The sequence below is a fragment of the Helicoverpa armigera genome, chromosome 27, assembly GCF_030705265.1.
Source record: "Helicoverpa armigera isolate CAAS_96S chromosome 27, ASM3070526v1, whole genome shotgun sequence".
NCBI classification, from domain to species: domain Eukaryota; kingdom Metazoa; phylum Arthropoda; class Insecta; order Lepidoptera; family Noctuidae; genus Helicoverpa; species Helicoverpa armigera.
In genome coordinates this window covers 2012049-2023500 of record NC_087146.1, presented here as the reverse complement: position 1 = coordinate 2023500, position 11452 = coordinate 2012049, and the positions used below count along the sequence as shown (strand labels likewise).

The 11452-nt window shown below is 36.2% G+C and overlaps 2 protein-coding genes across 2 annotated transcripts; one reads left to right on the top strand and one right to left on the bottom strand.

Annotated features, from left to right (window-relative positions):
- Positions 1 to 3095: 3095 nt before the first annotated feature.
- LOC110373763 (glucose-6-phosphatase 3) lies at positions 3096 to 8781 on the top strand. Its single transcript, XM_064042173.1, has 7 exons — positions 3096 to 3303; positions 3885 to 4049; positions 4657 to 4845; positions 5233 to 5363; positions 5916 to 6109; positions 6632 to 6753; positions 7071 to 8781. Exons 1-7 carry the CDS (start codon positions 3248 to 3250, stop codon positions 7291 to 7293), a joined length of 1080 nt encoding a protein of 359 aa, XP_063898243.1. The 5' UTR covers positions 3096 to 3247; the 3' UTR covers positions 7294 to 8781.
- A 1273-nt stretch (positions 8782 to 10054) lies between these two features.
- LOC126055498 (uncharacterized) lies at positions 10055 to 11335 on the bottom strand. Its single transcript, XM_049844805.2, has 3 exons — positions 11192 to 11335; positions 10754 to 10903; positions 10055 to 10331 (listed from the first exon to the last, which is right to left on the bottom strand). The coding sequence occupies exons 1-3, from the start codon at positions 11237 to 11239 to the stop codon at positions 10080 to 10082; spliced, it is 450 nt and encodes a 149-aa protein (XP_049700762.2). The 5' UTR covers positions 11240 to 11335; the 3' UTR covers positions 10055 to 10079.
- Between the last annotated feature and the right edge of the window lie 117 nt (positions 11336 to 11452).

Sequence of the window (11452 nt, the reverse complement as noted above, 5' to 3'; positions counted from 1 at the left end):
GAACATATAAAGTGAACATAGGAACCTATACCTTCATATTTACGTAGCTAGGTATCAGACTCCGCCTGTCTTGAGCAGAATATATTTTACTGATCATTGTAAGTACTGAAAAAAATAAGACGTTAAACGACTTTTAATTAATTAAAAAAGGCTACATTTATCCCCAACACCTGCGTCTCTGTCTATCCAACTTCACTCCTAGCGTGATCACGACATATGTACATACTTTCATACATAACTAGCTTGATCACTGTACTAAAATAAATAAGAATTTACTTGTGTAGAATTAAACCACCTTTTAATTTAAAAAAAAAAAACGAAAAATCAAGATTTTATCCCCTACAATGCTGTGTACCCAACTTTACTCCTAACGTGAACATAATAGAGGTATACTGGTACTTATACATAGCTATGTAGCTGTGTAGCTGAGCTTAGAAATTTTTTTACATCTACTGAACTCCTCTAAAACCTCCTCCTTTAATTGAAAAGTCGGTTCAGAAATCTAAAAGTCGAGAGTTAAAGTATGGATACATACTTATATCTGTTACTCGTCAAGAGAGCTTTCCAACAGCGAAAGAATTTTTAAAATCGGTCCGGTAGTTCTTGAGTTGGTCCATTACAATAAAACAAAAATACAAATGTTTAGTTTTATAACCTTATGTAGAAAAAAATTCCAACATCTTCATTTCTATCTACCCAACTTTATTCCTAGCGTGAACATATACTGTAGGTAGAGCTACGTAGCTAGGTAGGTACATACTATCAGACTCCACCCGTCCTGAGCGCAGATTATATTTTAACGCAATAATTTTACGTGATCATACCACGTTTACGAGATAACGGCTTGTACGGGGTTAATGTTCGGGAGATGTGTCTGAAGATATTCCGAATATTCAGTACATAGATACTGCTGTAAACTAGATGATCAAATAAAATGTCCTGATACACAGCAGCTTAGACGGTCAATTAACATGTGAAATAAAATAACGAATTGTGCAGATTCATAGAGATAATAGTTTCAGTTAAGAGTTTCACCCTAATACCGTGGACACTGCGCAACCGTATAAAAAGTGAAAAATATTTCTCAAATCGGTTCTGGAGTTAGCTGAGATTAGCGCTTTCAAACAAACTTCAGTTTTTGTTAAACATTAGTAAACATACTGATTGAGAAAAGGGAAAGTGTATCGAGGTGTATTTTACAGTAAGGTAAAGGTACGGTGGAGTGATGACTTGCGCAAGACGGCTGGCAGGAGCTGGATGCGAGAAGCCGAAAATCGATCTCAGTGGCGTGCACTTGGAGAGGCCTATGTCCAGCAGTGGACTGCGATAGGCTGATGATGATGATGATGATGAAAGGTAGATAGGTAAGTATTTTTTATTTTCATCATAAATTCTGAGCATTTTGGAATAACGCAAAGGGCCTTTGAATAATATTGAGCGAGAGACGTTTTGCGTGATTGTGACACATGTTTCTCCATTTTTTGTGTGTTTTTGTTTTGTAATACCTATACATACACACAATGTTCGAGTTTTACTTCAGTCACTAATCACCTAGTATCTAACATTATTTTCGGTTTGAAGATATTTTCGACAAATATGTTCAAACCTATCTCAGGATATATCCTCCCTCCAACTCAAGCTCATCGCCGCCGCTGCTAAGATTAAATTTGGCCAAATCTGAGCGAAGTTTATAACGGTGTACAGTCCTCCCAATAGATTGTGTCTACGTTGTAGGTATTATTATTTAGGTAGGTACATCTGTGCCATAGACTCTATGGTATTTTGCCATAAGACTCCTATACATATATCCAAGGATAGCTACATGAAGGTGTGATTGCTAAGTACTGTGACAAAATGATGATTGAGAAAGGTCTAAAGTTATTCCTAATAAATGCTGGTGGGCGCGTAGCTTCAGAATCTGTTCAGATTCAAAGAAATTCAGGGATTACAAAATTTACAAACTCATAAACTTTACTTCTTTATAATATTATTATGAGTAGGTATATAGGTACTTTACCCAATTCGTTTTTCTGTCTAATTGTCGTAGCTACTTTACTCAAGGTGGAAAAACCCTTGACCACTGCGAGATGCTTTGTTTAAATACAATTTTCTCCTAATTTCAGCTGCCTTGCTTACATTTTTTTTAATTATTATAGGCTTATCATTATTTACAAATCAATATGAACGACAAAAGTGACAATGGCAACAGCCAATAAAGAGGTCAATCTGTGAAAAAACTTTCAGCTTCTTCAATATTTCCACCTTTTCACCGTTTTTTTACGCTTAGAAAATATTCCTAGTCGTGTTTCAAACTTGCGCTGCCCTGCGTATCGCTACCATAGTATAATATTCAATTATTAAAACAATAATCCGCCCTCACAGGTCCCGAGGGAATGCAACGCCATCTAGCGTCGCGTTAACACGTTACCCTTTTGATAATCTCACTATATTGTTTTTTTGTTTATTGCAGCCAATTTAACTAAGAAATAATAGTAGTAAAATTGTGATTTATGAAGCTGGACAGTTTTTTTCAACGTGCAAGACTGATGAAATTAAATTTGAGATAATATTATTTTATGTTTTGATAGACTCCCATTTTAGGTTATTTTAATATTATACGACGATTAGTAAACTTAAAAGATTTTACTGTAAAATTACTTACTACTACAAATTGGCCCATAACCGTACCTAGTCAACAGATACCTGAAAATGAAAGGTTTGTACCTAGTGTTTTCATAAGTCTGTGGTAAACAAAAACTCTTGTTTTTATTTAATTAGGTAGTAAGTACATATTTTTTTCATTTAAGTAATTTACAGAATGTAAATACAGCAACGAAAGATTTTAAACCTATAGTAGTGCCATCTATTGTTGAGTAGCAATACATAAAAAGTTTCAAAATTTAGTTCTTCTATTCGATACTAGATGGCGCTAACATATAACTATTTTTTTAAATGCAGTATTCAGAATATTATCACGATTTCCATACGATATAAATAGTTATCATTTTTTTAATGTGATATAGAATTGAAATACAAATTATAACAATATCTGAAAAGAAGACAATGAAAAGCGTTTTTTTTATCACGTCAAGTGAAACGTAACTTTGACAGTGACATTAGTTTCGTTATCAAAATTTGCCCGTGCTATTTGTTTTGGTTTAAAACAGGAATATATAACTGAACACAAAATAACTTCCGTTACATAATACAACAATGTTTTAATTAAATTTCAACAAAAAAAGCAACTATGATGGAGCAAATATACGCACTCGGCGTCAGCTGCATAGAATGCGTGCAATACTGGTAATATACTAAAATTATTTATTACCTATAATATTTCGTTGAAATGTCGTAGTTTCTAACTTTAAATAGATTTAACATACAATTGGTTGCCAAGTCAATTAGTAATGCAATTACTTTAGCACATGTATGACGAGAAAAGCGTATTTGAATGGTTCATTTTCAGATTTTTTGCCGTCGGCTTTTTATTTGGTACCTAATTAGATAGACCCTTTTTTAATTGTTATATACCTAGATCTTGGCCCAGGAATGTGGTCAGGAGGATGGTCAGTTTTTCGTCTTAGGGGTGGTATTTCATACCCAAATCCAATTACGTCACACTATAGTTAAAGAGTTTCCGTAAAATCTATCATTCACTTATTTTAGACTAGCTGGTTCAGTAGCATCCTGTGGAAACCACTCCTGCCCTTACTCGGACGTAGGGATAGTGTAGCTTCCAACCTGTGAACGAATTTTTCAAATCGCTTCAGCAATTCCAGACTCTTTAGTCTACAAACAAACAAACTTTCCTTCTTATTATATTGATACTAGGATAGATACAAGTAGATATATTATGCTAAAAAAAATATTTGTCTCTATTCCAGGCTTGCAGACTATGACTCGTACTTTGAGCTCGTGAACCACATGTGCGACCCTCAGCTGATGGTAGACTACCTGTTCCCGCTCATGTCTATACTAGACTCCGTGTTTGCTGCCCAGCTGCTACTGTGTTTAGGGGTCGGAGGCTGGCTTAATGCTCTTATGAAATGGTAATGGGATTTATATTTTTTCCTATGATACTGCTCACCAAAGGATATGTTTACATGGCTGATTTTCTTTAGTGATTTTCAATAAGCTGTATATCCAAGAAAAAATATATTAATATCATATATTAAGAGATTTAGATTATTAACGAACTATGTATATACATATCTGAAAAAGAATACATTTATTTAACTGGCTGGTTTTCCTTTTGGTCATCATCATCATCATCATCATCATCAGCCTATCGCAGTCCACTGCTGGACATAGGCCTCTCCAAGTGCACGCCACTGAGATCTATTTTCGGCTTCTCGCATCCAGCTCCTGCCAGCCGTCTTGCGCAAGTCATCACTCCACCGTGCCTGAGGACGTCCTACACTACGTTTGCCGAGGGGTGGTCTCCACTCTAGAACTTGTTTACCCTTTTGGTCATAATAAATTTTAATAACTGCCATAGAGTACTTACTGTAACTCAACTCTACTTACTGTAACTAAGTCTACTTAAACTTAGACATGTCTAATAAATGAAATAGTAAATAAAGGCTCAATTTCCATCTCATTTTATTTCAAAAACATAAACTTATAAGCATTGAAGCATCTTTTTTCAAATTTCAGGTGGCTCCTAGAAGACCGACCGTACTGGTGGGTCAGAGAGACCACATTCTACACAGATGAGAAACCAGTTCTGCGTCAAACGCTGCAGACTTGTGAGACCGGACCAGGCTCTCCATCCGGCCATTCTACTACTGCAGCCATGATGCTGATTCTGTCACTCATGTGGCTGTCACATGTTATGAATGATAGGTAAAGTCTAAGTTTAAAAATACAAACATTGCTGCCTGGCTTCTGGAAGAGATTTCTTATGAAATAAGCTGACGGAAATTATTTAAAAACAGAACTCTATTACTGAAAATTTGCTTGTCTGCCTGTCATCAGGCTGTATATCATAAATTGCGATAGTTACACAATTGAAATTTTTACAGGTGATTTAATTTTAAATTGTATAGAATCACTACCTTCGTGGTCTTATCTTAAAAGTTTGATACATACACACAAATGCCTATTTTTCAACAACTGTCTACTATGAATTTTCAAACCCATTTTCAAAATAAACTGTTATTTTAAGAACACTGACCCATATGTTATCATCGACCTTGAGCCTTAAGTATAACTTTAACCATTTGTCAACAGAAAATGCTACATCTCGTGGTGGAAGTACCTCATGTACCCTCTATGTGTGGCGGCGCTTATCTCCGTCATGCTAGCGCGCTTGTTTATCGCGACTCACTTCCCGCACCAGTGTCTACTTGGAGCCCTAGTGGGTGAGTTTAACTCATTGTCACTCACTCACACACACACTCAACTGCTCACTTAAACTCAACAACAAATACAGTTACATAAATATAAAAAATAAATTACATACAGACACATCAATTGAAATTCAAAATTTTTTTTCATTTATTTTCAAATGCATATTCATTTATTAATTCGATTCTAACTAGAAGTGAAATTCTAATAAGTCCGTCGGTTTTTTATTTTAACCAAACATTAAAAATTCACTTCACATCACGTTTATGTATGTACCTTAAAGTGACCTAACATTTAATTCAAACGTATGGTAGTTTTGCTGTTATTTGTCTTGAAAGAAAAATAAAAGATATTATTTCGCGGACATATTTACTAATGGGGTGGGGCCCCACCACTATCTTATAAACCAACTCACTTACACAACAAACCCACCCACCCACTAACTCACTCATTCACTCATATATGAACCCACGTACTCACTCACCCACTCTCTACTCACTCACTCATCCACTCTTTACTCACTCACCCACTTTAACTCACACACTAACTCACTCTCACCCCCGCAGGTTCATTCCTAGCGCCAGCGCTCTGCATCTACGTATCGGACCCGTACATCTGGCAGTACGGAGCCCCCTCGCCCCGCTCGGCGCTTGGCGCGGCGTGGCGCGCGCTGGGGGCGGCGGGCGCTGCGCTCGCAGCCGTCGCCACGTACTACGGTCTGCGAGCCGCGGGCACTGACCCGCACTATACTGTGCAGCTGGTGAGATTTGTACAGAAAAAATAGGAATTAAGTTATTTTTTCAGGATTAGAAGGAGGAACTGGTACTGTGGTATATAAAGTAGGTAAAAATAGAACTTATTATACCTTTTTCAGGGACAGCAGGGAGGAATTAGTAACATTTTCACAATAAGTGAATTAATCAAAAGCATTATAATAGTTCTGAAAATCCAATTCATTTGAACATAAAAATGTATACAAACAAAGATATGCTGCCATGATATCTTGCGAATGGGTCCCTATTTACCGATCAAGGCTTCAAACAGACACTAATAATTAAAAGTAATTAGTATCCATGCGATTTTAGAAATATCTTATAACAAATCAAATGCGTTTGTTCTAATAAGGGAAGCAATCAAATAAGATTTCTAGTTGGAATATCTGTATGTCAGTATGTTAGTTAGGTGACCGGACCGGATGGGTTTCATATAGAATAAAACGTAGCCTACTTTGTCGATGTTCGGGAAGTATTTCCCTCGTACTAATACTAAGTATCTTTTCCAGGCCTTCCGTTGGTGCGAAAATCCTGAATCGATCCGCGTGTCCACAACGCCGATGTACGCACTGGTTCACTCGACCGGCAGTCTGATGGGATGGGCGCTGTGCGTCACTCCTGCTGTAGCTGAGTAAGTATATACCGTCATCATCATCATAGTCGTCGTCATCATAGTCATCATCATCATTATCATCATCATTATAAGCATCATCATCATTATCATCATCATCATAGTCATCATTATCATCATCATCTCATTTTTTCCTAGTCTTTACGGTTACTCAGAAATAGTCTAACATCCAGTCTTACCAATAGATATTAGGTCACCCGTATAACTGAGTTGAGGAGACCAGATAGGTAGTCGCTCCATATAACACACTCACTCACACAGAAAAGCTAGGCAAATGACTAAATGCATATTTTTTAATCAAGTTATTTTTATTACAGGTACCGCCACTACACCAAAGACCGATCACTCATAATATCTATATTCACAACAATATTATTCCTCATGGGATACCAAAATATACAAGATAATATGTGCAAAGCGGATGCGACCCGGTTTTATATAATGCAGTATGTTTTAGCTGGACTCAAACCCATGTTGTTGCTTCGAGTCATGCCAACTATATCTATGTGGCCTTTCAGAATTAAGACTAAAGTTGACTAAGTTTAGTCAAAAAGTTGAAAAAAATAGTAAATTTTTAGTATCAGAGGCCTTTTTTAAGATAGTTTGATGTCATCATGATTAGCTTTTTTATTGTTACACTGCTGTGTAAACTATGCTTCTTTTTAAGTCCGGTTTTTTTATGTTTTTTCTTCACCGTTGCACCGCTTTCGCTATTATGTAAGTTTTCAATTAAATGACTTTGGTTTTGACTGTACTTTGACAAGGCTTTGACTGTACCATATGACTTTGACTGTACCTTGACACGACTTTGATTATGCCATGACACGACTTTGATTTTACCGTATTACGACTTTGACTGTACCTTGATACGACGTTGACTGTCGCGTGAAACGACTTTGACTGTACCATGACACGGCTTTGACTGACTCGTGATGCGACTTTGACTGTGCCATGACACGACTTTGAGTGTACCTTAATAATAAATAGGACTTTGACTGCAACGTATGATACGACTTACCATGACACGACTTTGACTGGTCCAAGACATGTTTTGACTGTACTATGACTCGACTTTGACTGTGCAATGACACGACTTTGACTGTATCTTGACACGACTTTGATTATACCATGACACGACTTTGACTGTATCTAGACACGACTTTGATTATAACAATGATACGACTTTGACCCCATGATACGACTTTGGTTGTACATAGACACGACTTCCACTATACCCTTGATACGACTTGGTCCATGACAACATTTGACTGTACTGTAACATGACTTTAACTGTATCTTGACACAACTTTGATTGTACCACTACACAACATTAAAAGGACGAGACATGACTTTGACTATTCCTTGACACGCCTTTGACCGTACCATGACATGACTTTGACAGGTCCACGATTTGACAGTGCCTAGGACTGTTATATTTATTTTGCATTAGTTTTAACTACGCCTCGCCACTTTGTCTTGGTTTGTAGGCTCTTATTATATTAATTAGCACAATTTAAAAAAATATGGCTCATTTTGCAAAATTGCTGTTTTTGCATTCAATTGAAATTCCATTAGAAAAATAAGAATGTCTAAAAATACTTAGGCACGATGTTCTTTCAAATGCTTTTGCACTATAATATGTCCTGCGCAGCTGGTTGTTCTCCTTATATGAGAACAGCCGCCGTGGCTGAAATTGGTCTTCGACGCCATTATTATTTTTAGTTTATTTTACGTAAATTATAATTTGACAAGTGTTTTACAGTTCTGTGGTACAAAATGCGGGTTTGTTAATATTTTTATTCCATAGTATTTATTTTTAATTACAACTCTGTGATATTGCCAAAATATGTTTTTTTTTTGTTTTCACGATGGACCAAGTCCTGTAAAAAAGAGAAAATAATAGGAAAATTTCACTTTTTTATATGTATAGAAGCTATGTAATATAATTATTTACCTTCTACCAAAAATATAATGTAATAGCACAATTTTTATTAAGTTACTTGCACTGGGTAAACCTGTCTTTTTTTAATTTTGAGTAAAATGAATAAAATCGTTAACTAATATTTTTGTGGTTTTATTCTAATCATTTTAACTACGTCATAATAACTAGCCGTTTTCCCGCAGTTTCTCCTACGGATTGCTTTGATCCTTGATTGATTGCTTAATTGATTCTGCTCATTGTTCTGAACAAATTTTTTTCAGGTTTTGCGCATTTAACAAAACTCTTTAGATTGTTAGATATTTTCCACTCTGACCTACTTTGGTGGAGTCTATTTAGTAATTTGATAGGGCCGTTTCTGTAAACTACAAAAAAACATTTTCTACAACTTTATTCATGTTTCTAAACAAACTCTGCGCACAACATCTTTTTTCAAATATTCAACGTATGGATTATCAAAGCTCTGTTCTTGGACCAAATTCCATCTTAGTGGTCTAGTTTTTTTTTTGGCCAATGCGGGCGTCAGTGGACCGTCCCCAGCGGAGTCTTCGTTATCTGTGCACGAACTCGTGAAGTTTTCCCGCGGTTTTAAGTCATACTGTTTCATCCATCTTTTATTGCATTTGCATGGAGCCTTCCGCATTATACTTTTCCATCTATTTTCGCGAGACTTAGCCTCAGTTTTTATCGAAGTATCAACAGTTGGCACCGTACTTTCAGAATCAATTTTAGTTTCTGGTTGCGACATTATAATCGAGGGCTCGGCGAAGTTCTTTTTTAAACTTTTCCCTCTAAAAAGGCTGTGTCTGGACTTTTTGTTTTTGACCGCTTTGTTTGATGATCCCAGGCTCCTAGCTTTAGAAGCGTTACTGTCGGATACTCTCTGCCGTGGTATGATCTGCAATTTAAATTCAGGTAAATGCTCGACTGTTTGACTAACTTTTGATAAAACAAAGATGCTATGTACATTTTTCGTGTGGTCCCTGGGCACTATTTTGTCTAAAGGAAAGCAGCATAGTGTTCGGATACAAATAATTATTCTCTTGATTAGATTTTTAATAGCAAAAGTGAGTAATCTGTCTTGTACGGATTCCTTTTTCAAAGAACACAAGCTTGATTTACTTGAATTTGTCATCGTTATTATTCTGGTAGTTTCATTTTTATTACATTTTGTCTATTATTTATTTATTTTTGTTGGAGAACACTCCACTATTTTGTCAAATGTCAACTGTCAAATTTTGACATTGATTGACGTACAAGTGGCATTGACAGGTCTTAAAACCTTATGTATATAATCTATAGTCCATAAAAACTTATTTTAGGTGCAATAAAAACTTTTTCAGTTTTGAAATGAGAGAGAATTTATTTAAAAAAACAGTTTGTTCTTCTATGTGTACAATATGAATGAGACTGTAGGCTGCCTCCCATCAGGTATTAAAACCGGATGAACTTTATTGACACGATTCTTCTTGATTCCTCTTTCCTTAGCTTTTATTACGTTCTTGTCCATTAGCTGTGTGTTGGTCTGTTCTTCTAGAAGTTTTCTAAATATACTCAGTATGGCTGTTGAGGATAATTCGACTTCTTCTGTCATGCTGTCGAGTTTGACAGCGATTTTGGCGCAATCTTCCGATGATAGCTGAAAAAGTTTTACTTTTACAAAAGCTTTGTTTTGGTGGATCTGGCTGAGACTTTTTCTTCAGTTTTTCTCATGTAGGTATGAGAAAAACTTAAGAAAAAGTCCCATGAGAATTACCCACCAATTAGCTGTTTCTTGTGGTTTTACCCGGACTGGCAACCGGATAAAATCTGGCTTATGTTACCCGGGGATAGAGTACCTAGCTTCCCAACCAATAGTGAAAGAATTTCCCAAATTGATTCAGTCGTTTCGGAGCCGTTCTTGAGGCACCAAACTAGATCTGATTCATCTTTATAATAAATATTAGTTTACAAGTTTATATACTCATTCTTTATAGAAGGTGACTACGTAAATAACACGTATTAAAAAAAAAGAAAAGGTTCTTAAGCCTTATGTATGCCTTATGTAAACAGTCTAACTACCTTATGTATCATCGGCTTAAGCCCATCGAGTTCTTTATTAGTCTTCCAGTCCTCATGCTGACCAGTTCTGGATGACAACCAGCTGTAGTTGTTGGCGTTATGCTGTATACTCGCTTCTCGAAGCTTAGATTCTTTAAGTAGCATTTCTGCCTGAAAAAATATTCACAAATAATATGCGCTAAATTATGTCGATCGTGGGTCTGTATGCTGTGAGTTTCTGGTGGCTCATAGTCCTTCCATCTCCTAGGAGACAACAGGCCCTTGCCGGCGGCGCGCGTTGTTCCACGCGCTCCTCAAGGAGAGTCAGCAAACCCCTGTTTGGCCAAAGTCTTTCAGGTATTTTAGATCAATGAAGATAGTTTAGGCTATATTTTACCCGACTGCTAGAAGTAGTTCCTCAGGATAGTTGTTAAAATAAATTAAAACATTATTACTTACATAATGGAAAAGATTGGTTGGTGAAAAACTATTGTCAGGGCTGACCATTTTGTTCAAAAAGAAAATTGATATTACATTAATTGATAACTCCTAAATACAATTTTCGACACTACTGCTTACGAACAGTAGCGGGAAAAAAATGTATAATAGTAACTTAATTAAGTATTGGGTATTGAATAATTGAAATCGAAAGCTTCTGATAATTTTATCACTATCAACATAGTCATTGATAGGTCCATACTTATCCATAGGTACCTACTA